We start from the raw sequence: 23,568 nt of genomic DNA, 5'->3' as shown, positions 1-23,568 counted from the left end.
AAAAAAATAAATAAATGAAAATGAAAGGCTAAACGTGAGTTGTTGATTTGCTGGTATTGCGAGACGGAGACTCAATGTTGTTCTTCAGAGGGAGGACAATTAAAATTCTGATAAGGCTCTTAAAAATTAATATAAATTGTTTAATGTTTAAAAACGTCTTTGGCATGAAGTTAGCTAAGCGTATAACATTGTCAAACTTGCGTTGTAACATATTTTTGGTAACAAAAGCAATATTAGATAGTTTATCAAAAGTCAAAGCTTATCACAATTTTCGAAGTCATTAGCTAGAAATTTTTTTTGGATATTTTATGAACATTGTTTGTGAAGTGAGACGACACTCGTAGTAAATCTTGAAAGTCGGTTTTAATGTATATCATTCAATGAAAAAAGAATATTCGGAATTTTTTATTTTTACGGTTTTTTTTTTTTAATTTTACGGAGTATCAACCATTTTCTCCATCATACCTCATTAAACATTTGTTAACAATTACGATTCTGCTCATATAATTTAGAAGAAACCATGGACCCTCAGTTCAAATATAGATATGATCCACACAGAAGTGAACCATTTAGAAACTGTAACCCATTGATGCCAAATTTTGGGGTACCCCTAATTTTAAAATTTTATAATTAAGGTATAAGCTACAGCGATTGATGGAACTCACTTGGTAAAGCCAAATAGTTTCTCGTAGAAGCAGACGAGCTTTGAGCTCCAAAACAAGCCTCAGTTATTCTTGAGGGGGCAATTTGTAAACGCAGTAACAATTTTTTAACGTTAATGTGGTGTACCTCACCGAAGGCCCATTGTGTAAACTTCATAAATTCCGATCATTCTATCTTCATTGAATGATTTACATTAAAACCGACCTACAGAAGTATAAAAACACAAAAACTTGCGACCTGCGGGCAATCCGGGGGGCGCAGGTGACCTTGGGACTCGGAACATACAAGGTTCCCGCGCGCCGCGTCAACTTCGAAGACTCATAACTCCGCTTCTAATCGTTTCCCCAAGATGAACCCCAAGAGATGGTCCCAGTTAATTGGCCAGAAACCACGGAAAACATACATGCATACCAAATTGTTTTAGCACTTGAAGTAGTGAATGACCATGCTGAAAGGGCCGTTAAATTTTTGCAAATACACCAAAAAAAAAACTGAAGTTGATTTAACATTGTGGATGTGAAAAAAGAGTGCGAGAACTTAAAAAATGCTGAATTACCCGCTCCAGCAATTACTATAGCAATACTGAGATGTAAAACTAACTGCTGTGGCGGGTAATTCAGCATTTTACAAGTTCTTGTACACTTTTTTTACATCCAGAATGTTAAATCAACTTTACTTTTTTTTCGGTGTAGGTATTTAATAAGAAAGTTGAAAGTGCAAGACTTTCACGATTTACTACAAGTGTCATGTCGTCTCTTTCCACAAACAATGTTCATAAAATATCCAAAAAAAATTCTAGCTAATGACTTCGAAAATTGTGATATGCTTCGACTTTTGTTGATCTATCTAATATTGCTATTGTTACCAAAAATATGTTACTACGCACGTTTGACAATGGTATACGCTTAACTAATTTCATGCCAAAGACGTTTTTAAACATTAAACAATTTATATTAATTTTTAAGAGCCTTATCAGAATTTTAATTGTCCTCCCTCTGAAGAACAACATTGAGTCTCCGACTCGCAATACCAGCGAATCAACAACTCATGTTTAGCCTTTTATTTTCATTTATTTATTCATTAATTAATTTATTTATTTTTTTTTATATTTTTTTTGTTCCTAGTTGAACATGAAAAATTAATATAACGAAACGCCCCGTTTCTTTGTTTCGTCTTCTTTTGCAGCCTTCCCATCGTAGCTTCCTGCACCACGTTTAGCTGTGTATGTTTGCATGTTCCTCTTATACGGCCCACGCGCGTCGCCGGGCGCTGCCTGGCCGCGCGATGCAAGGCTCGTCTCGGTCAGCCGCGCACGGCCGCGGCTCTACTTCCCGCCCATTTAAGTCGGTTTACCGGCTGAACGATCAAAGATACGACCAAACGGACCAAATTATTGACTTACAGACGTTAATTCGTCAATTTCACCTAGAATTGACTAGGTATCCACTCTGCCAGAAATTGACATTTTCGAGTGACGCCCTTTAGGGCGCTTGAGAGAGTGCTAAAATGTTTTCCAAAAAAAATTCCTTATTTGTACACCTTATAGCACGTTTTGAGACCTGGGGAGCTTAACTTTTCTCAAATTTAAAAAACAAGGGACACCCTACCGTGGGGTTGAGTAGGCAAGCGACCCCAAGAAATCCGAATTTCATGGTCCCGAAACCCCCCCCCCCCCCATGCCCTCCTGGGGGGTATATCAAGTTTTACGAAAATCTATGTTAGGAGCCGAGATACGGGGTGCAGGAATGACGTGTTGCCGTGAAGGAGGAGAAGAAGACGGAGAAATCAACGATTAGGGTCTCTTGACGTCATAGCAATGATTGGTGGGTCACTGGACATTTGGTAACTTGCTGGTGCAGGTATCTTGGCCTTCACTGCCTGTCGGAATGACAGCCAAGCGGAAACCCTGTTACATGACCTCGCAGCTTGGACGTGTAACCGAGAAGGAAATTTCAAAAAAGCGATCTGCTCTTAGCAAATTGGTAGCTACGTAAATATTAGACAGCTTTAGCAGGACAGGGGTCATAATAGATTCCTTTGTTCACGGCATTAATTAAAAAATTGTTACCAGCACTCTAAACGGTCTCCACGTTTAATTATCACGATGAGAAAATACAACTACGTTCCCGTCACGGAGAGGCTTTAAAAATAACGCAGGATGCAATGGGTGATGCTTCATGTATCAGCCGCGGATTTTCGCAACCAGACCATGAAGCACGGTATATGCTTACCGCGCTTAAAAGATCAGGCAAATCGGTCCGGTGGTTCTCTCAAAGTTAACGTCCAAAGATTCGGAACTTTGTGTTTTAATATATAGGATTCGAGAAATTGGAGGCGATGAAAACTGTCCATTTCGTGCGATTTCTTTCTGTGTGTATGCTTCAGAAGATTATCATACAGGGTTATCCAAAAGTTACTGACCACCCCTGTAACTTTTTTCCAAATTAAGATAGAAGTTTGAAACTTTGGGAATGTTCCTCGGTCTAAAGTAGCAACTTTCTGGTCCCCCCAAAATTTTCGGGGGCGGGGGCTAACTTTTTTTTCAAATGGCAACCCCCCCTTTGTGATACCTCATTCGAAAGATAATAAAAAAAGAAAATATTTGGCGCAAACCGCAAGTCAAAATGTTGATTTTTGACAAAATGGCGGCCGGTCAAAGTTCAAAATGGCGGAAATTTGGCATCTCCGTTTTTTATTGGCGGATTGGTCTGAAACTCGGAATCTAAGGGTTTTTTGGGACGAGAAAGACGATTGTGGCATCGGTTTTCCAGAAAAGTCAGTCCTTTTCAAAATGGCGGCGGTCAAAATGGTGGCCTAGAGCGAGAAGTGGATATTTCGGCTGCTTATCGTTGGATTTGTATGAAACTTGGTATCCGGGAGTATTTCGGCACGAGAAGAACGAATCTTTCATTGGATATCTAAAATTCCGACGAATTTCAAAATGGCGGCTAAAAAGTGGCGATAAATCAGTTTTACGGCTGTTTACCAATGGATTTGCATGAAATTCGATATCCTGGTGGTTTTTGGCTGGATAAACAGAAATCTTTCATTAATTCTTGAAATACTAAATAATCGATATCGCATTTCATGCAAATACATCGGTAAACAGCCGTAAAACTGATTTCTCGCCACTTTTTCGCTGCCATTTCGGAATTTTTCAAAATTTCAGATATCCGATGAAAGATTCGTTCTTTTCGTGCCGAAACACCCCCAGAAACCAAGTTTCCTGCAAATCCAACGATATGCAGCCTAAATATCCACTTCCCACTCTAGGCCGCCATTTTGATCGCCACCATTTTGAAAAGGACTCACTTTTCTGGAAAACCGATGCCACAATCGTCTTTCTCGTCCCAAAAAACCCTTAGATTCCGAGTTTCAGACCAATCCGCCAATAAAAAACGGAGATGCCAAATTTCCGCCATTTTGAACTTTGACCGGCCGCCATTTTGTCAAAAATCAACATTTTGACTTGCGGTTTGCGCCAAAAATTTTCTTTTTTTATTATCTTTCGAATGAGGTATCACAAAGGGGGGGTTGCCATTTGAAAAAAAAGTTAGCCCCCGCCCCCGAAAATTTTGGGGGGACCAGAAAGTTGCTACTTTAGACCGAGGAACATTCCCAAAGTTTCAAACTTCTATCTCAATTTGGAAAAAAGTTACAGGGGTGGTCAGTGACTTTTGGATAACCCTGTATAGAGGTAAGATCGCGAGTAGTGCAAGCTGTACGTAATTATTAAAGAAAAGGAAATTTGAAAAGGTACTGTAAACCGGGGTGAATAGGAATCCAGGGGCGAATAGGAACAAATTTGGGGAATTTTCTATTTTGGGTCACCGCTAGCGAAGAAATGTGAATTTTTTTTTTTTTTTTTTTTTTTTTTTTTTTTTTTTTTTTTTTAAAGTGCAGCCCTGGGTACGGTGGTGAATGTTGATTCGTCGCCGACACCAAGCCATGGACCGATGCCGCAATCACACGCTGAATGTGGGAGCTGAATGTGACTTGAAAGTGGAAGTCATCGGCCCGATGCCTGAATTTTGCGCGTCCCGCGCAAAATTCAGCAACGATTCTCAGCGACCATCGATTAATGTCGGATTTGTCTGAACTATTCGAATAGATTTGATATACATTTGGATGAATGTAACTCGAATTAGTGAAATTTTAGCTGTTGAGCGCTGACTGTTGACACTCACATTCAGCTAGAGTCCCCTTATACCCAGAGTTACGACAACTCACTTTTGGTTGGGCTGAAAGTGGCCTAAAAAAAATCCAATTCTTATTGGTTCTCGCACATGGAGTCACAAATGAGTGCACCAAGATGGCGGTGCCTCGAATGTGAACAAAAGTAATGAAAATACAACTAAATTGTGGTTTATCAAGAGTGAATTGTTAGTTTCATAGCACCAAAATGAAAATAGATTATGAAATTATCCACTAATCAATGTGATTTTATTTTATTGCAATTTCTTTGGTTAGCTTTTGATCACTTTTGTTGACGTTGTCGTTTTTGGATGACAAACGTCACAGGATTCCTTATCCCTATCCCCCAGTATCGTTCGTTTGAGTGCACTCTTTTGTGCTCTCCATGGCCAGCCTAGCGGCTGCTAGCCAGCTGATAGGTAATCGAGATGTCTTAACTCTGGGTATAAAGGGACTCTAGGTTGGGCTAAAAGTGGCCTTAAAAAAAATCCAATTCTGATTGGTTCTAGCTCATGGTGTCGTATAAAAGTGCACCAAGATAGCGGTGGCTCGAATGTAAACAAAAATATTGGAAACCTAATCCAATGTGATTTATCAAGAGAAAATTGTTAATTTCATCGCACCAAAATAAAAATAGATTAAGAAATTATTCACAAATCAATCTCATTTTATTTTATTGCAATGTCTTTTAGTTAGGTCATGATCAGTTTTGTTGATGATGTTGTTTTTGGATGACAGACGTCGCAGGATTCCTTATCTTTATCCCTCAATATATTGTTCGTTGGGGTGCAGACTTTTGTGACACCATGGCCAGCCCAAGCCAGCTGATAATTGAGATGTCTTAGCTCTGGGTATGAAGAGACTCTAAGATTAGGTAGGTAATTTTAGTATCCAGTCCGAATTAAGGTCACCATTTGAAGAAAGTTCAAAAATAAAGTCAGGTAGAAAGGTATAATATTCTTTACTACATTATAACAAATGCACTTAAGTCTAACGTTAAATCATCAAATATCACAGAAGAGGTTATCAATCTAAAAGACAAAAAAAGAAACTGTACAATTTATGGCTCTTGATTTGTGTACCTAATGAAGTTGAACGGTGGGCAGTTGTAGCTGTGTTGTTTTATGCACTTAAGTCTTCGGGAGCACCAACTGCAGGAGATCCAAACACCTGTTGTACGTATTGCAGTTCGCTATACATTGTCTTCGCAAGTCAGTGGTACAACAGTAGACCTGACAAACTAAAAAAATACGTTAGCATCAAATTAAAGAGACACCAAAGGATTTTTACACATGTAGGCCGCAATATGCTCGGTGCCGGCGCTCAAGCATCGGTGGTTGCCCCTAAGGTGTATAAAAGAACCCCGAATTGCAAAAATCGGTGCATACCTGGCTGAAATCTTTTTTTAAACATATGAAAGAGCCCTATGCCAAATTTCACCCTAAAATAGGATTTTTCGGGGTCCCGCATTGACCTTAAATATTAACGTGGGAAATCTTATAAGGACTTGCTAGAAATTGTTCAGCGGCGTTTCTCCCACGAGGTGTGACAATATTTCCTTGAAATTTCCTAAAACTGACGTTGAACGTGTTAAGACCATGGAAACTCATCATCATTATGTATTTATCTCTTCAAGTGGATAGGAATCGCACTCGAACATGCAAAGATTCGAAGGGTCAAGAGAGGTGGCAACGCTGACAATGAGTCCTTGTGCGACTATACGGCCCTCGCGCGCCGTGGCGCAGCGGAATCCTATTTTGAGGATTTCCAAGAATTGTTTAGCGACAAACAACGAGAAAAACACTATTGAACAATTTTTGGCAAGTCCTTCGGGGATTTACAATGTTACCTAATGTATGGGGTCGATGCGAGACCCCAAAAGATTCGATTTTGTTAGAGTTACCTATATATTAGGAAAAGAAAATAATGAAAGTGGGAGAAGCTAACCAGAAAGAAGAAATGAAAAAGTAAAAAGAAAAAAGCAGTGAGAGGGAGATTTAAATAAAATAAGAACGTGGAAATAGTGGAATAGCTGTTTCATCGTGAAATTGCACGGTTACCTGGAGCGTTTTTAAAAAATAGCATTTCACCAAACTGGAGAAGATGAAATTAACGTCATTTCATTTACCCTTCAATTTCAGTGTAGGCAACAGGAGCTTCCACGTGGTCGAATAGCGGTATCACCGTGAAATGGCACGCTCATGCACTCAGGCAAAACAACCTCCCAGCATTTGGTCGAATAGTGGTACCTAGTGGTATCATCCCCGAAACAATATCGGCCTAATGCTCCCCGTTATTGAATTAATAATTATTGATGAAGCATCTAGACCCGTGACTGAAGTCACGGGCTTTCCGCTATAGTTAGTTACCTATGTCCCTCTCTCGTTGTTCGGCGTTTTTTGACCGTCATTCTCGAATATGAATAAGTAAATAAAGAAGGCACTACCTATAATATAAAGGCACTCTAGGTGCACAAAACCCATTGAAAAGTAGGTACGTTAACAGTAGAGTACCTGTATAGCGAGAGTATGGACAGATCGCTTCATGGAGGGCTTAGGGCCCAAAAGTGCAGCCACCCTTCTAACCAACTTCTAACGCACAAAATTTCACTGCCAGTCTGTAGATTCCAATTCTAACGAAGATGGCGAAGAAAGTACTTAAATGAGCGTTCTTCCACAAAAATGAGTAAATTTATGCAAAAACTAAGTCAAATACGTGCTTTATAAACGATGGTTCGTAACAGTTGTATTGATAAATCGCTCTGGATAATTGAAATTCATAGGTTGGCTGCATTTCTGGGCCCTAATTTTATTCGCGGAGGCATCGGTGAAGGCCTGATGGATTTTCGGAGTTTCACATCTGTCTGTACTCTCGCTATACAGGTACTCTAGTTAACAGGGCTGGTCGTGTGCTTCATAGAAAATGAAATCAAAAGCGTGCCTACGTATTCATAAGTACCAATAAGTATACCCAAGGCGCGTTAAAGACTCTATGAATTGACAAGTTTAGTCCGGGTTACAAGGAGTTAAGAGGAGGTCGGGTAACTGCCAGTTATCGCAGGGTATGGCCCAGTTACCCTCTATATTTCTACCCTTTTAGTGCTAAAATTGTTTTCACAGTTGGTATTCCTTCATTATGATGTCAGACATCTGGAACACGATGCCCATGTACGGACCCTGTCGCGTCAACTTTGAAACAGCATAACGCCAAAATTAACCATTTCCCCAACATGTTCTTAAGCTCATTTTAAAGAGAACAACAAGGGCTATCTTCTGCTTACATATTAATAACATTTCGTTCGCCTCCTCACGTCGAAAAATTGAAAAATCAAAAATAAAAGTTTTTCAAAAAATTCGATGAGCCATAACTTTGTCAAAAATTAACCGATCGTCAATTTATTATACTCGATAGGAAGGTCTTTTTTTGTTTTCATTTAAAAGAAAGTTCAACTCGATTTCTGCAATCCTTCAAAAGTTACGGTTAGCAGTTGATTTTTCTTTGACCCCCCGCCCCCTCCCCCCGGTGGACTGGATCAAAAAGTCCACCATTTTTGAACTTCTCTAACCCCTCTTTACAAAGGGTGAAATTATGACAAGATTCGGTTCTGGGCCCGATTCATGGGAGATGCATATACCTCTTTCCCCTTCGTGGGGTAAAGGGTGGTTCTTACTTTGGACTTTTCAGAAATTGTAAGGTCGGAACCCTGCAATCGGCTCCTTTTAATGTAAAAATAACGGGGGAAAAAAGAAAAAACAATTAAACAATTTTTTTACCCATGTCGCAATGGCGCCAAAGTTGAGGCCCGCGAAAATACGATTTTCAGCAAATCGGGCTTTTACGGTTTTTCGTCCTGAGCTTTGGGCTTGCATAATTGCATGTAAACAAATGAAAATTTGCATATATTTTCAGCGTTCTCTCACGCAAAATCATCAAATTTGGGCTAAAAACATGTGCAAACGTATGTATCAAACCCTCAAAGTTACGGAAAAACACGATTTTTGACGATTTGATGATTTCTTTTATTGACAAAGCAGTCACGATAGAGCCTCGAAAATTTCAGATAGTAGCCTCCTAACACATTGCTTTTGATATAAATGAAACATTTGGGCGGGCGAGACACGAAAGTATTTTTTAAAAATTTGGAAACTTGGCCGAAAACACTCTTCAGGCGCAGATGGGAAACAAATTAGCGAGTTGACTAATTTTTTAAAGTTTGAAAGAATATTGCTATCGCCATGAAAATTTAAGGTAGTCGACTTCTAATAGACTACTTTTGATATAAATTACACAATCAGGCGCGCAGACCACGAAAGTATTTTTTTAAAAATTCGGAAACTTGACCGAAAACGCTATTTTTGCGCAAATAGGTATATGCATTTCGGCAAAAATGGATTACTTTTTTAATTTTCGGAGAAATATTTCTTGTATGAACCGAAGGTATAGTCAACTTATAATAGGATGGTTTTGACCAAAAATAATAGTTTTGGTCCAAGAGACAGAAAATTCACGCGTTGTTAAGGGATACTACCTGAAGAGAATAATAATCGCGTAATGCACACAGCAAGCAAATGTCGGAATCTAAATGATCTGACCCTGCGACCAAAACTATTATTTTTTGTCAAAACTATGTTGTTAGAAGTCGACTATTTTCGCCCAATACGACACCGGCAATGCCGGTGTCGTATTGGTACGCTGAAAAATGTATTCTAGTGCACATTTTCATTCGTCTACATGCAATAATGCAAGCCCAAAGTTCAGGGCGAAATAAAGCCCGATTTGCTGAAAATCGCCTCAACTTTGGCGCCATTGCGACATGGGTAAAAAAAAATTTTAATTTTTTTTCTTTTTTTCCCCGTTATTTTTACATTAAAAGGAATCGATTGCAGGGTTCCGACCTTACAATTTCTCAAAAGTCCAAAATGAGGACCAACCTAGTGGGGTAACTGGTCACCCACTCCAAGGTAACTGGGCAGGTGCCACCTGCCCCGTTCAAATCTTTGTTCGAAGTTTTTGTTTCATTACATTCAGTCAAAATAATTCATGAGCCTCATCCTAAAATGAATTTAATAACACCTAAAGTTAGACAGGAACCTTAAGCTTAGACAGGAACTTTATGGCGCTTTACTCTAGGTACCGTAATCAGCCTTGCGGTTAATGTTTTTTTACTTATTCTTTTAAAAATTTATAACCTTAATCTTACTGAAACTGTCCAAAAAATGTTCTGAAATATAATACTTCATGATAAGTAGTATACGTAAAGTTCAAAGCATTTATCTAGAAGGAAACATTTTTTTGTGACCGTTACCTATTCGATTCTCGGATTTGAGAGTTTTTTGCCGCCAACCGTTACAACATCATTTTTAACCACTAAAACATTTTTATATACCTAAATTTAAATGACATTTTCTTCAACCTTCATGAGAAGGACATCACTGCCTGGCCGATGAGAATTAAAAATAATTCCAGCTTAAAAATTAAGGGGGGGGGGGGGGGGTAGTCCAGTTAGTTACCCCACGACGTTGGGTATCTGGGTTAAAAAAAGGACATTTTTACATTTCACTAGTAGTCCAGGCAAATAAGCCAAAAATGGGACCATAGCCTGCAAAAATCCCGGGTAGCAATGTTTTCGGGTTTCGGGTTCAATATCAGCAACTTTCCGGTCCAAATTTTTTGGTGCAAAGTCGAAATTCGGATTCAGCGTGAAAAATTACGTAGGTAGGAGTCAATGAAAGCATTACTATAACCCGGGATTTTTGCACAAACCGCAAAAAACGCGATTTTCGCTCATTTTGCAAAGTTCGGTGCCCGCCAGCGCGCTTAATTTTGCCTTGAGCAAATAAGTGTATAGGAACTTTTTTATAGGAACTTTAACGAGCTTTATTTTTGGGAAGAACTAATTTTATCCTCAGATCAATTTTAGGCAAGTTACAGCCCACAATCCGGAAGAGAGGCCCATTTTAGGCCATTTTTGCCAAATTTGGCAACTTTCCGGTCCGATTTTTTTTGGTGCAAAGTTGAAATTCGGATTCAGCGTCAAAAATTACTTAGGAATCATCGAAAGCATTGCTACCCGGGATTTTTTCAGGCTCTTTTACTTACGAGGTCTTTTCAATAAGTTTCAGGGCTTTCGCCATGAAAACGCGGTAATACTGGTTCAACTTTACTTTTCTTTGTGTCAATAAAAAGTAGAAAGCATGGCAAAAACAATGCTTTTTACAGAATTAAGAAATCATTATTGGTTCTCAAGTTACAGCAGCCTAAAGTGACTGACTCAAAAGCCGCGCTGCGATTTTTAGGATTCAGAAATCGATTATTTTTTTTCGTCGCCAAAATGTTGTAATTTTTTCCTCGGACAATCATATGAAAAATGAAAGATACTGACAAATAAATTTTGAAGAATAACCTGATACCTATTTGTGTCCCTTTACAGCTTAGGTATCCCCTTCAAAATACTGGCCTTGGCTGACGGTGCATTTCCGCCAACGATCCGCCAAATCACGGAAGGCTTTTTTAAAACTCTCCGAGTTGATGTGCCGCAACGTTCGGATCGTGTTCATTTGAACGTCCTCCACAGATGCAAATCTTTGACCTTTTAAAGGTTGCTTCAGTTTTGTGGAGGACGTTCAAATGAACACGATCCGAACGTTGCGGCACATCAACTCGGAGAGTTTTAAAAAAGCCTTCCGTGATTTGGCGGATCGTTGGCGGAAATGCACCGTCAGCCAAGGCCAGTATTTTGAAGGGGATACCTAAGCTGTAAAGGGACACAAATAGGTATCAGGTTATTCTTCAAAATTTATTTGTCAGTATCTTTCATTTTTCATATGATTGTCCGAGGAAAAAATTACAACATTTTGGCGACGAAAAAAAATAATCGATTTCTGAATCCTAAAAATCGCAGCGCGGCTTTTGAGTCAGTCACTTTAGGCTGCTGTAACTTGAGAACCAATAATGATTTCTTAATTCTGTAAAAAGCATTGTTTTTGCCATGCTTTCTACTTTTTATTGACACCAAGAATAGTAAAATTGAACCAGTATTACCGTTTTTATGGCAAAAGTCCTGAAAATTATTGAACAGACCTCGTATTTGCCTGGACTAAAGATGTTATAATTACTCAAAAAATTAAAAAGGTACTCTGCCAATACAGGGTGTCCAAAAGGTCCGTAACCCCCCCCCCCTCCCAGCCTGGTAACTTTTGAACGGTTGAAGATAGAAAAACGAAACTTTGGGAATGTTTCCATCTTAAAGGGGACCATCTTTTAGAGGGGGTCAAAGTTTTTGCCCCTCCCTCAGGGGGGTGGGGGCCCTCGACTTTTTTTTCAATTGGTAACCCCTACCTTGTGATACATCATTTGAAAGAATATTAAAAACTAAGAATTTTGGCGCAAACCGCAGATCAATATCTTAATTTTTTACCTATTTTCAAAAAATCATGACTCCGGTTCCAATTATCGTAAAGAAAAACAATGAAACGGGAAAATTTATCAAAGTGTGTACCAAGTGTGTGTTTGCTCTTAAGTAAGACTTGCAGAAATCACTTCAAACCAATTTTAAGGGGGGGGGGGGGCTCGGACCCCTATATACGTCAGTTCAAAGGTTATACGATTTTCCCGCAAAATGAGCCAATTTTCCCTTACTTTGCCTCAAAATTACCTCGGTAAGTTCAAAATTAGTTCAACATCGCGTTTTCAAGTTACCAAATCTCGGGCAAAGTTAAAAAAACGAAATTTAACGTAGATTTTGTTTGTATGTATTTTGCCCGAATTTTGGGTACTTGAAAACGCAATGTTGAACTAATATTGAACTTACCGAAGTAATGTAGAGGCAAAGTTAGGGAAACTTGGCTTATTTCACGGGAAAATCGTATGACAGTATGTTGGAGTTTTTTTTGCCAACGTGCGCACGTGGGAGGGGTAAAAATTTAGACCCCCTCCCCCCTAAAAGATGGTCCTATTTGAGATAGAAACATTCCCAAAGTTCCGTTTTTCTATCTTCAACCTTTCAAAAATTACCGGGGGGAGGGGGGGGGGTACGCACTTTTGGGACACCCTATATAATGATGGGGAAAAATCATGAAGTCGAAATTTTGACAATTTTCTTCGAATTCTCGCCCAGCTACCCGACCTCATTTTAATGCATTAGTCAATGCAAGCAGAAACTTTTGATTAACGATGAAAAAGGTTGTGAGGAAAATCACCTACTTTGAGTTCGGTCGTCGTCACGTCGGTCGGTTGGGGGTGGTTGCGGTTCCGACTCGAGGTGGCAAGTAGCGGGTCACGGGTTGGGCGGGGACAATAATCAGCCGTTTTGATTCAACTGGCTATCAGATAAACATTGAAAAGAGACATAAACACAGAGTTTTCCTGATATAACGAGAAGGTCTAACCTGACGTACCGAGACCGTCGTCGCTGTGTAAGAATTCATTCGTGGCCGGAACACCACAAACTGCCAGCGCCTTTTAACTTGAGCTATCACCTGCGCAAAATCAAAACAGTTAACACACTAAAAATAAGAGATAATAAAGAGTTTGCATCGAATTGCAGAAGTGCGTAACCGTCTGACCTTCTCGCGCTTGCTTTTCAGCCAATCGCTGATGAGTGAACAGATTGGCCCAGATATTCCGGACCACATTTCACCAAAAACTGCTGTTTGTCAAACCGCCGTCAACACCTACCAAGCGGCGAGTAGGCCTTCGGCCGTGCTCGGTAATCTTCGTAGCCAATCAGGTTGCCGCTCGCCGCCCGTAATCTCAAAGAAGGTTCGTCCCCTACACTTTTCGAATTTTGGATTTTGGCATTCGGCCTGATTCTCTTTTCCTCTTTTCCGTAATTAATAACAATAAAAAATTCATTTAATAATTACTTAGCGGCACCTTGTCCAATTTGTGCCTAGCGCCTGTACAACTTTGCAAATTTGGACGTTACCTTTTGAACATTTCATCCCTTCCCTTTGAAATTACTTTGAATAAGTACACTTCACATATCACACGGGACTTTTATCCGCATATTTACTTGGCTTTATTCGCAAAGGATCCTTTAAGAAGTAAATTCTTTCGATAACTTATTGGGGATGGTCAAGTCACCAATTAGAGCCCGTCATTCCATGACATTATTATTACAGGACTAGGTTTCTTACCTATAATTTGATGGGCACTGTGAGAATAATAGATAACCACAGTATTTGATCCGTGCCTTAAAAAATGAACTGCTGGTGGCAGAACCATCTTGGTGATGTTCATTAGGAATTTTAGACTTTATTCTATTTTTTCAGCAGATGAACCTTACATGGTAACTTGTAAAGTCTTGCCTCATTTTCCTTGAGTTCTACTTAGTTTGATGCCAAAAAACAAGAAAATTCATGGAGAAACGTGCCTTAAAGGTGATAGTTCCCCCTCATACTTACTATCAGAGTTCCAACGGAAAAAATCTTGTTGTCATAGGTAAATACGGTTTCCATTGCTTCTTCAGCTGTTAATAGACAACTATGCGGGTTTGCTGGAGAATTTGGTGACTGCTAGGATTGTTAATTAGTATCTCCGAAGCCTGGTTGTTATAGCTAAACTTAAAGCATTGGCTTCAACGCATCGCAAAACCAGAACCTTGGAGAGACCAGCGAACATCCATGAGAAAGTGAGTGAGGAGCAAGGTACCTAGCATTGTACATCCGTCTGGATTTCACAACTACCGTTCCTAGGGATTTAGGATTCAGATTCGCACATCAACCAGTAAGCTTTTCTCCCAATCATCTTGATATAGAGGCAGCTATGCAAGGCGCAGCCAGGTAGTCCAATGCTCAAGCCACTTAATCAACACAAATATTATCCTAACTTACAACAAAATGACTTGTTTCTTCTCTAACAATGGAACCGGAAAATGTTACTTTGAATGCGCGAGAAACTTCTTTGGTCGAGATGAAGAAACGTAAATGAAGAAATGAGTCCGGAACATCTGGACCAGGTACAGGCCGCTTTGTTTACATTAGGAGTCTGGAGTATCTCGCCGCAATTTCACTTGAAATCACCATGAACAGATCAACGGGGTAACTGATATTTGATTTTACGAAAGGGATAAATGTTAGACGCGAACGAAAGTTCTTTTGTCGAGGTGAAGAAACGCTAACGCTGAGAAATTAGTAGGGAGAAAATGAGGATTTGAGCGCAAAAGTTTTTAGCCAAATTGTGCAGAAAAATACGAATTAAATTACAGTGTTGTATGGGGATTATTGTTCAATATGGCAACGCTGTAAAATGAAAGTATTGCATGTTGCCCCTTCAATATGCGGGTTATGCAATAGTGTAATGTTGCCCCTTCAATCTGCGGTGTATGCAATGGTGTATTTTTCAAGATGGTGGTTACAACGTTGCCGAACGGGGCATGTAAATAAATGATTTAATTTTGGGTGAAATTTTACAACATTGCATTTTACAGTGTTGCCAGATGGGGCAAGAAATTAGTGGATTTTTCAAAACAATGTTGCCAGATTGTGCAAAAAATTCGGATTTTTGGACTTGTAAAATTTTTCCGTTTCGGAACACCGTATCTTGCAGTATGGGTCGGTATCGGATAGTGTAGATTAGGGTGTGATTCGGTAAAATTGAAAATTTTCGGAAAATCACCATCCTCCGATCCACCGCGGACGGATGCGATTATTTTCCATAATCGAAGATCGACTGTACTGACCGAATTTCGATACGAGTTTTGGTTTTCGAGATTTCGGACTTGTAAAATTTTCGGCTTCGGAAGACCGTATCTTGCAGTATGGGCCTGGTATCGGATACCGGAGAATAGGGTCTGATTCGGGAATTTCAAATTTTTTACTAGTGTGCGCTTGGAGATGCGTTTCGGGAACCTTGTGTTTTGGGATGAGCGACTGGGAATGGATATTGCAAAGTTCAGCAGTTTGACGAATCAAAAATTTTTATTGGATATTTACAGTTACAGTTACAGTTTCAAACAGTTCGCGTTTCGAAAACGCAAACACGTTTCGAAAACGTAAACACGTTTCGAAAACGCAAACAGGTTTAGAAAACAAAAACACGTTTCGAAAACGCAAACACGTTTCGAAAACGCAAACACGTTTAGAAAACGCAAACATGTTTAGAAAACGCAAACACGTTGCATATAATTTATACGAAATCCTTACTATCGATCCAACTGTTGTGACTCGCGTCCAGACCCAACCATTTGACAAAGACCTGGTTTTTCTTGCGACGCACAATTTTCTCCACCAGGAACGTATCTTTATAGTTGGTGGGTTGGAGTTCTTCGCGGTAGAATTTTCCTTTGATGATAGTATCGTGTGCGTCTTTCAGATCGTACGTGATCGGAACGGTGGGATTGACGCTGACAATCTTGAAAATTTCCGTGCTCCAATTCGGTGTGTATCCTTTCTCGAACATGGCTTTGAGTCTCGAGATCCGGACGTGATCACCGACATTCAGTTTTCGTCTGGCCAGACGTCTCTTTTCAATTTTACTCAGCGGCGGTCCACGAAGCTTTTGCAGGATCATCGGTACATCCTTTTCGGTGACATCGATTGGTTTCATCCCGATTGTGCGATGAACGCTCCCGTTATATTCACGGATGAGTTTCGGTAATAGATCTACCCACTTGTACGATCCTTGCGCACTGAACTCTTTCCACATCTTCGTTTTGAGCGTTCGATTGAATCGCTCCACAATAGAGGCTTTGGTTGTCGAGTACGAGCTGTACATATTGATCTTGTGACGCTTCATCAATGCCTGACATTTGGAGTTGTAGAATTCCGAGCCCATATCGACTTGTAGATGTTTCGGTGACTTTCCGGCTGCTTTGAGAACGCGTTGCAGAGCATAAGTGACATCCGTGGCCGTTTTCGATTTGAGCGGTTCGGCCCACGCCTTTTTCGAGCACGCGTCGATGACGGTAAGGAGATATCTGTATCCTTTGTTGACCGAGGCGTACGGTTGCATCTCGACGAGATCGGCTTGCTATAAATCGAACAATCCGAGAATCCGTACTTTACGACGCGGATAGTTTCGTCGTGCAGGTTTATGTAGCTCCTCGACGATCCCACGTTTCTCTGCCGACATGATAATTACCGTCGACGACCTCGTCGTCCGCTCTCTCGATTCAAATGCTGTTTCGTTGCTACTATTTTAACCAGACGATTGTAAGATTGCTGAAGTTGGTGGATACGCTCCAGACAGTGTTGAGCTAATTTCATAGCTTCCTTCCACTTCCGTTCGGACCATTGTTTGTTCACCGCATCTTCATCGCTTTCAGGATCTTGCACTTGACGAATCCGTTTGTTCGATACGATATAATTTCCGTCGGAATCCAGTGAGAATCCGTCACCTTTTGGACCGTGGCGGAATTTCGATCGGCCAAAACCGTCCGTGTGACTCATCTCAACACTATTTTCCTTTCATTCGATTCACAACCTCTAATTGACCGATCGTATTTTCCAGTCGTGATAATTTCGTCTCGAGTCGTTGCGCGATACTTTTGTATTCTTCCATTTTCTCCAAACAAAGCTGTGTCGAATTCATAGCTTCCGTCCACCTCGAGTCTGTCCATTGTTTTTTCACGGCGTCGGTATCCTCTTCGGGATCTTGCAGTTGTCGGATCCGTTTGTGGGATACAAGATAGTTCCCGTCGGGATCCAGTAAGAAACCGTCTCCTTTGAGACCTTGCTTCGTGTTGCGAACGTAAGTCCCTTTCGATCTTCCAAACCGGTCGGTGTGACTCATTTTTGTGCGGGTCCTATATTTAGTGGATGTAATCCGCTTCGCGAAGCTCCTCGACGATACTCAGAATTTCACGATCGTGATCGGTGTGACCAGCTTGTTTCGAAGCTACAAGTAAAACGAGACGTTGGACCAATTCGTTCGGATCGTCCCAATAGACGAGTTCCCGTTTCGCACGATGAATTTTGATACCGGAGCCTTTCTTCAGTTTTTTACGCGATGACTTCCTCGTTGATCTCGGAGTCGATGTAGCGAACAAAGGTTTGATGAGATCGCGGTATTTTTGACTGCGGTTCGAGTTGGGTCTACCGTGTGGATGATGATCCCTCCGATGCGCATTGGTGAGCGTAACTACTCGTTGGAATTTAGCGCGATCATCTGCTGTGTAATTACGCGGATGTTTCTTAAAAAGGAGCTCCAAGAACCCGGGTGTCGGTTCGAACACCTCATCGCTACCGTCCAAGATTAGTCGTCCGTCCGAATCGAAACTTATGGTTCGGTTTCCGATGAGAAAGTTTCCGTTGATCGCTTTCCGCACACCATACGCGGGATCGGATTGTTTCGGATGTTTTTCCAGATCGTCCAAGTAGAACTGTACGTGCGGGGCAGTGATTGTGTCTCGAGAATCGACGTCGTCGTCTTCAGTGCGACCCGTTGTTTGTTCTTTACCCGTTGCGTCTTGGAACGATTCATCATCATCATCATCATCCTCTCGTTTGAGTCGTTATCATCATCATCATCATCGTTGTTCATATTTTTCGGTGATCCGAACGAAGCAAATAAACTATCAACAAACGTTGTTTCATCTTTCGTTTCCGATTTTGAAGCTTCGATCTTGGTTTTCTTTTCCTGAGGAGCAGCAACAAGTGCGGGTGTTGACGACGACGACACAGTTTTCTGCAACGCTGCGAGCGGATCTGTCAACGGTTTGAAAACTTTCTTCAACGTCACCTGAGCGTCCGCCTCTCCGGTGCGAATGGTATTTAACTTCCGTTTGATATCTTGACGGATTTTATCGATACTACCGTATTTCTGAGCGATCGTCGACAACGATAAGTTATCCATCTTGTACAATATAAGTATCGAAACCTTTCCGGTACCTTCCCTCGTTCTTATTACTATCTTTATCGATGACTAAAAACCCGTACTTGTCCTGCCAGCACACCGAGCAGATGTGCCTGAAATCTTCGAACGTGAAATCTGTGTTGACGTGATCGTCGTAGATGTGTCGCAAGTTTGTATTGTCCTGTTTGAAAACTACGAGCAGGTTAGCGTTATCGCGAATCAATTGTTTCGGTATGCGAGAATAAGTTTGACACAAGTAAAAACTATCGACCGAGCTGTGTCTTCCCATACTGAAATATTCCCGCATCGCATTTTGTTTGTCACAGGCGACATCATCGAAAATGAAGACCGAGTCCGATGCGGCATCGTTTGGTGGAACAATCTCGGCCGTGTCCGAATAGACGTTGTATCCGAGACCGTCGATTCCGTCGAATATCTGACGCAGTTCTTCGTACTTGGGTTGGAACGGTGTCTTGGAGTACAAGTACACGTTGCGGAACTTCAATCTGTTCGGATGTTGTAGCAAGCAAACCATCACGTTTGTTTTACCGCAGTTGGACGGTCCGGCGACAATGCAACGGATACTATCCGGTAACAGTTCACTGTGTCGTCGTCGTTGTCGTCGGTTTTCATTTTGCTTCTTCCGTTTGTCCAGGTTTGGGACTCGCAGTGACTTTCTTTGCTTGACGAGTCGCATCGTATTCGTTCCCTATTTTATCGGACAGTTATTTTTTTTTTTTACTTCTCCGTATAAATAGTATGGACATTTTCGTCAGAGTATGTCACCGAGAAGAACATCAACTTGCAGCAAAACCAATCGAGGACGTGGACTGTTAAACTCGTTGATAAATTCACTACCGTTCGAACTACACTTACCGGGCGACTACAGGTACTGCGGACCGGGCACTCGCCTCGCAGAACGATTGAAACGCGGAGATCCGGGTGTAAATCCGCTCGACGAAGCTTGCAAGTCCCACGACATCGCTTACAGTAAGACCAAAGACACCGCCGAGAGGAACAAAGCCGATCTCATACTTGCGGACAGAGCTTGGGAACGTGTGAAAGCGTCCGACTCATCGTTGGGTGAAAGAGCGGCAGCATACGCCGTAACGAACGCTATGAAACTCAAAGCCAAACTCGGAATGGGATTAAACAAGACGGTGGCAGCGAAAAAACCGAGACCAAAGAAGAAGAAGAAGCAGAAGAAGAGAGCGTCGAAGAAGACGAAACCGGTGGAGCGGTCGATCGAACGAATTTTGGCTCTCCCAAAGATGGGTGCCGGAGCGTCTAAGAAGAAGAAGAAACCGGCGGAGCGAATCTTGGCTATCCCGAAGACGGGAGCCGGAGTGAAGAATCTCCTGACGAGTATCGGTCTGGCCGCGCGAACAATCACACCGGTAGCGAAAATGATCAAGACGGTCATCGACGGATCTTTGAAGAAGAATGTACACCTCGGTGAAGGATTGTACTTGCGACCGTACCGTAAAGGTTACGGACTTTACTTGAGACCTTACCGTAAGAATTTAAACTGATCCGTGAGCTACCGCGCCGAGCGATGACGGATGTTGAGTTGAGAATCGCTGCGACAGAACAATTACGAATCCCGCATTTCCGCGGTGTGTTCATGATCGATGAATTGGCGAGCAAGAAATCCAAACGCCCCGAGTGTGGTATCATCAATCTGGACCGAAGCGATGGAGCCGGTACACATTGGACAGCATACCGGATTTCAAAGAGCGGTAACGCATTGCACTACGACAGCTTCGGTGATCTACCACCACCCGTTGAAATTACGCGATACATTTTACGCTCACGCGGTAGCTCAACGACGACGACAATAGGATACAATTATGATAGCGAACAAAATTTCAACTCGAGCGTCTGCGGGAAACGATATTTAGAATGGCTCGTCCAAACCAGGAATATATAGTATTCTCGAATCCCGAATATGGAAACACAGAAAAGATGTCACACGTTTATGTTGACGGGGAGGAGCAACGTACTCGAGTTTGCACTGCCTAGACCTCTCGAGTTGTTCGGTCCTTGCGAGATCGGTCTGACGGGTTTTGTAACTTATTATTCCATCCCGAACATCGACATAACGAACAGACTGCTTTTCTACTCCGAGAGCCCTGAAGAGAATTACTCGGCAATTTCGTTCCCGATCGGAGCCTACGAGATCGAGGGTATACAAGAATACTTGCAAGGAGAATTTGGCGGAGCGGAAGCTATCAAACTCAAAGCGAACAACGCTACGCTTAAAGTAAGCATCAAATCCAAGTACTGGATTGATTTCCGCAGACCCGGCACTTTACGTAAGGTGCTCGGATTCGGAAAGCGACTCTTGGCACCGGACGAATGGCACGAAGCTGACTATCGCGTCAACATCTCACCTACAAACATGATATGCATCGAATGCAGCATCGCCGACGGTGGATACGTGAACGGGGTGCGCGGACATCACATTTATGCGTTTGCTCCCGATATCGAACCAGGATTCAAAATGGTAGAGCAACCGTCGACGATTCATTACTACCCCGTCTTGGGTGATAAGATCCAACGTTTGCTCGTTAATATAGTAGACCAACAAGGAAGAGCGATAAATTTCGGTGGTAAAGAAGTGACAGTGCGACTGCACGTGAGACCGCTAACTTATGGGTAGGGGAGACCGGGGCACAGTGACCTGGGATTTTTCCTTTTGCTTTCTCTGCTCTTCCTGAAGAGGTTTCTGAAGATCTGCTATAAGGGGATGATAAGTGTATGTCAGTACCTTAAAACCCCTGGAAGTTTCAAAGATCTACACCCATTAGAAAAATTGTGAAAAATCCAAGAAAGTTGAAAAAAATGTTGGGCACTGAACCTCAAGGCTGGGGCACAGTGCTCACGGGACTAGGGCACAGTGACCATTTCTGTTGTGAGTGGCCTTAGGAACCCTCTCTACCCATACAGGAAAGGAAGTTCGAACTTTCTTATCCTGGAAGGAAGGAGGATTCATCTCCTACTCAGAGAAGGGTATTAACGAAATCGGGGGGGGGGGGGGGGGGGTAAATTTTTGGAGGGCAACATTTTGCCAAAATTCACCAAATAAGTCAGTATTTTGGTTAAAGAAGTGATTAAAAGAAAACGAAGGGGGGGATCTTCATCCCATGCTCCCCGACGAGTTAGGTTAGGTTGGGGGGGTGCCCCCCTCTCTGCCCCTGAGGAAAGAAATCAGTGTGCCCCGGTAGGAGTTTTCATGAACATAACCTTATAACGTGATGATTCTGAAATAGTGGTAAACTTTTCAGTACAGGGTAATACACCCAAAGACATGTGCATTCGAAAATAGCAAGTAGATTTTCCTTGATTCATAATGTTAACGCCAAAAGAAATCAGAAATTAAATATTTAAAATGTGCAAAAACTTCCCTCAAAATAAATGACCTGTTATCATGTAATTTCCGTTGTCAACAAACTGGAGATGCACAGCATAGAAATGAAGTACCTATAGAGGGCTAACACCACACACAAACAAATGTTTCCCCGAGACAACCATAGGAGCGCTAGCGTCGCTTTGTTCACTATGCCCCGGTGGCCACTGTGCCCCGGCCTAAACGAAGGATCCAGAACAACGACAACGATACGTTCCTATATTCTCTCGCATATAATAGTATTGATAATCCACGAACTAGTTGTCAACAACAACAGCAACAGCAGCAACAGCAGAGGAAAACTTTGACCGAATATTCCAAGAGGGCTCTCACACAACTCGGATTCGTGGTGAAAAATCCGAAATAAGAACGAGATGGAAGCTTGGCGACAAGAGATCATCGAATACGAATACATCCGTTTCGGTCCGGTCGACGAACGGCGTGGAAACAACGATTCGATCCGGTTCACCCCCGATACCCACAGTGTGATCACCGTGCCTCAAGATTCGAGCATCTTCATGTGTGTAGAAGTGAAACTCGAGGAAAATCCTGGAGCCGCCGCAGATGCTACAAAACCTGCATTCAAGTTGGCTAACAATTATATCCAGTACATGTTCGACCGTATGCAGTAAAAAGTGAACGGGACGGAAGTCGATAGCATGCAGTCTGTCGGAGTGACATCAACCGTGAAAAATTATCTCACATACACTAGAGCGGAAACCGCGGGACTCGCAACTGCCGGGTTTTGTGACATCGCTCATTCATGGACCGAATGGGACTATCTAATGGCGAATCAAACTTTCTCCGCTATCGTACCGTTGTCTACACTCAGCGGATTCGCAGTACATTTCAAAGACGTTCTAGTCAGATGCTCGCAAGAGTTGATCCTAGTGCGCAGTGGTACGGATAAGAACGCATATTATATCACCGACGCGGCGACCGCGGACGGTTACACCATCAAATTTAAAATAATCGAAATCTATTGGGAGATTCCCGTCGTCAAATTCACATTGGAACTGGAAAAACAAATCTTGCTCAAGATGAAGAAGAACGACAATATGAGTTTCGGCAACATGAATTGGGAATCGCACGACATCCCTGGGATTTTTCCGACCAAGACGTTCAAACGGAGCGTAAGAACAACCAGCAGGCACAAGCCCAAATTCGTGGCGTTGGTATTTCAAACGGATCGACGGGACAATCACCTGAAGGATTCCTCTCATTTCGACCATGTAAATGTTCGCTCGGTCAGCGTTCAAATCATCGGTGAGCGTCGGTTTCCTCAAGTTGATACAATCTACGATTTCCCAAGTATGGATTATCATCACGCCTATCTGAACTACACCGATTTTATGAGAGACTACTGGAAAGGTGAGAAACTCTGCGAGCCAGCTATGTTGTATGAACATTTCAAAGATCGTCCGATTTTTGTCATCAAATGCGTTCAAGGTGAAGATCTAAAAACAGCTCCGGTGGATATCACGTTGACCGTTGTGGTAAAAGAGAAT

The 23,568-nt window shown here is 41.8% G+C and overlaps 1 protein-coding gene across 23 annotated transcripts in view; it reads right to left on the bottom strand.

Annotated features, from left to right (window-relative positions):
* Positions 1-5,801: 5,801 nt before the first annotated feature.
* The window catches only part of LOC109038096 (calcitonin gene-related peptide type 1 receptor), a 506,731-nt gene continuing 488,964 nt past the window's right edge, over positions 5,802-23,568 (bottom strand). For 20 of the 23 annotated variants that reach the window (XR_011899882.1, XM_072300421.1, XM_072300396.1 and 17 more), the window contains 2 exons: positions 13,245-13,334; positions 5,802-6,097 (listed from right to left, as the gene is read on the bottom strand). Coding sequence is in view for 21 of the 23 variants with exons in the window: in XM_072300421.1 (XP_072156522.1) it covers positions 6,050-6,097; positions 13,245-13,334 (138 nt within the window). In the remaining 2 variants the exon portion in view is untranslated. The remainder of the gene's footprint in view (positions 6,098-13,244; positions 13,335-23,568) is intronic. The other 3 variants (XR_011899881.1, XM_072300426.1, XM_072300432.1) reach the window with 1 other exon arrangement.

The sequence above is a fragment of the Bemisia tabaci genome, chromosome 1 (genome assembly GCF_918797505.1).
Source record: "Bemisia tabaci chromosome 1, PGI_BMITA_v3".
Taxonomy (NCBI): domain Eukaryota; kingdom Metazoa; phylum Arthropoda; class Insecta; order Hemiptera; family Aleyrodidae; genus Bemisia; species Bemisia tabaci.
The sequence above is the reverse complement of the archived record's forward strand: the minus strand, read 5'-3'. Positions and strand labels throughout refer to the sequence as shown.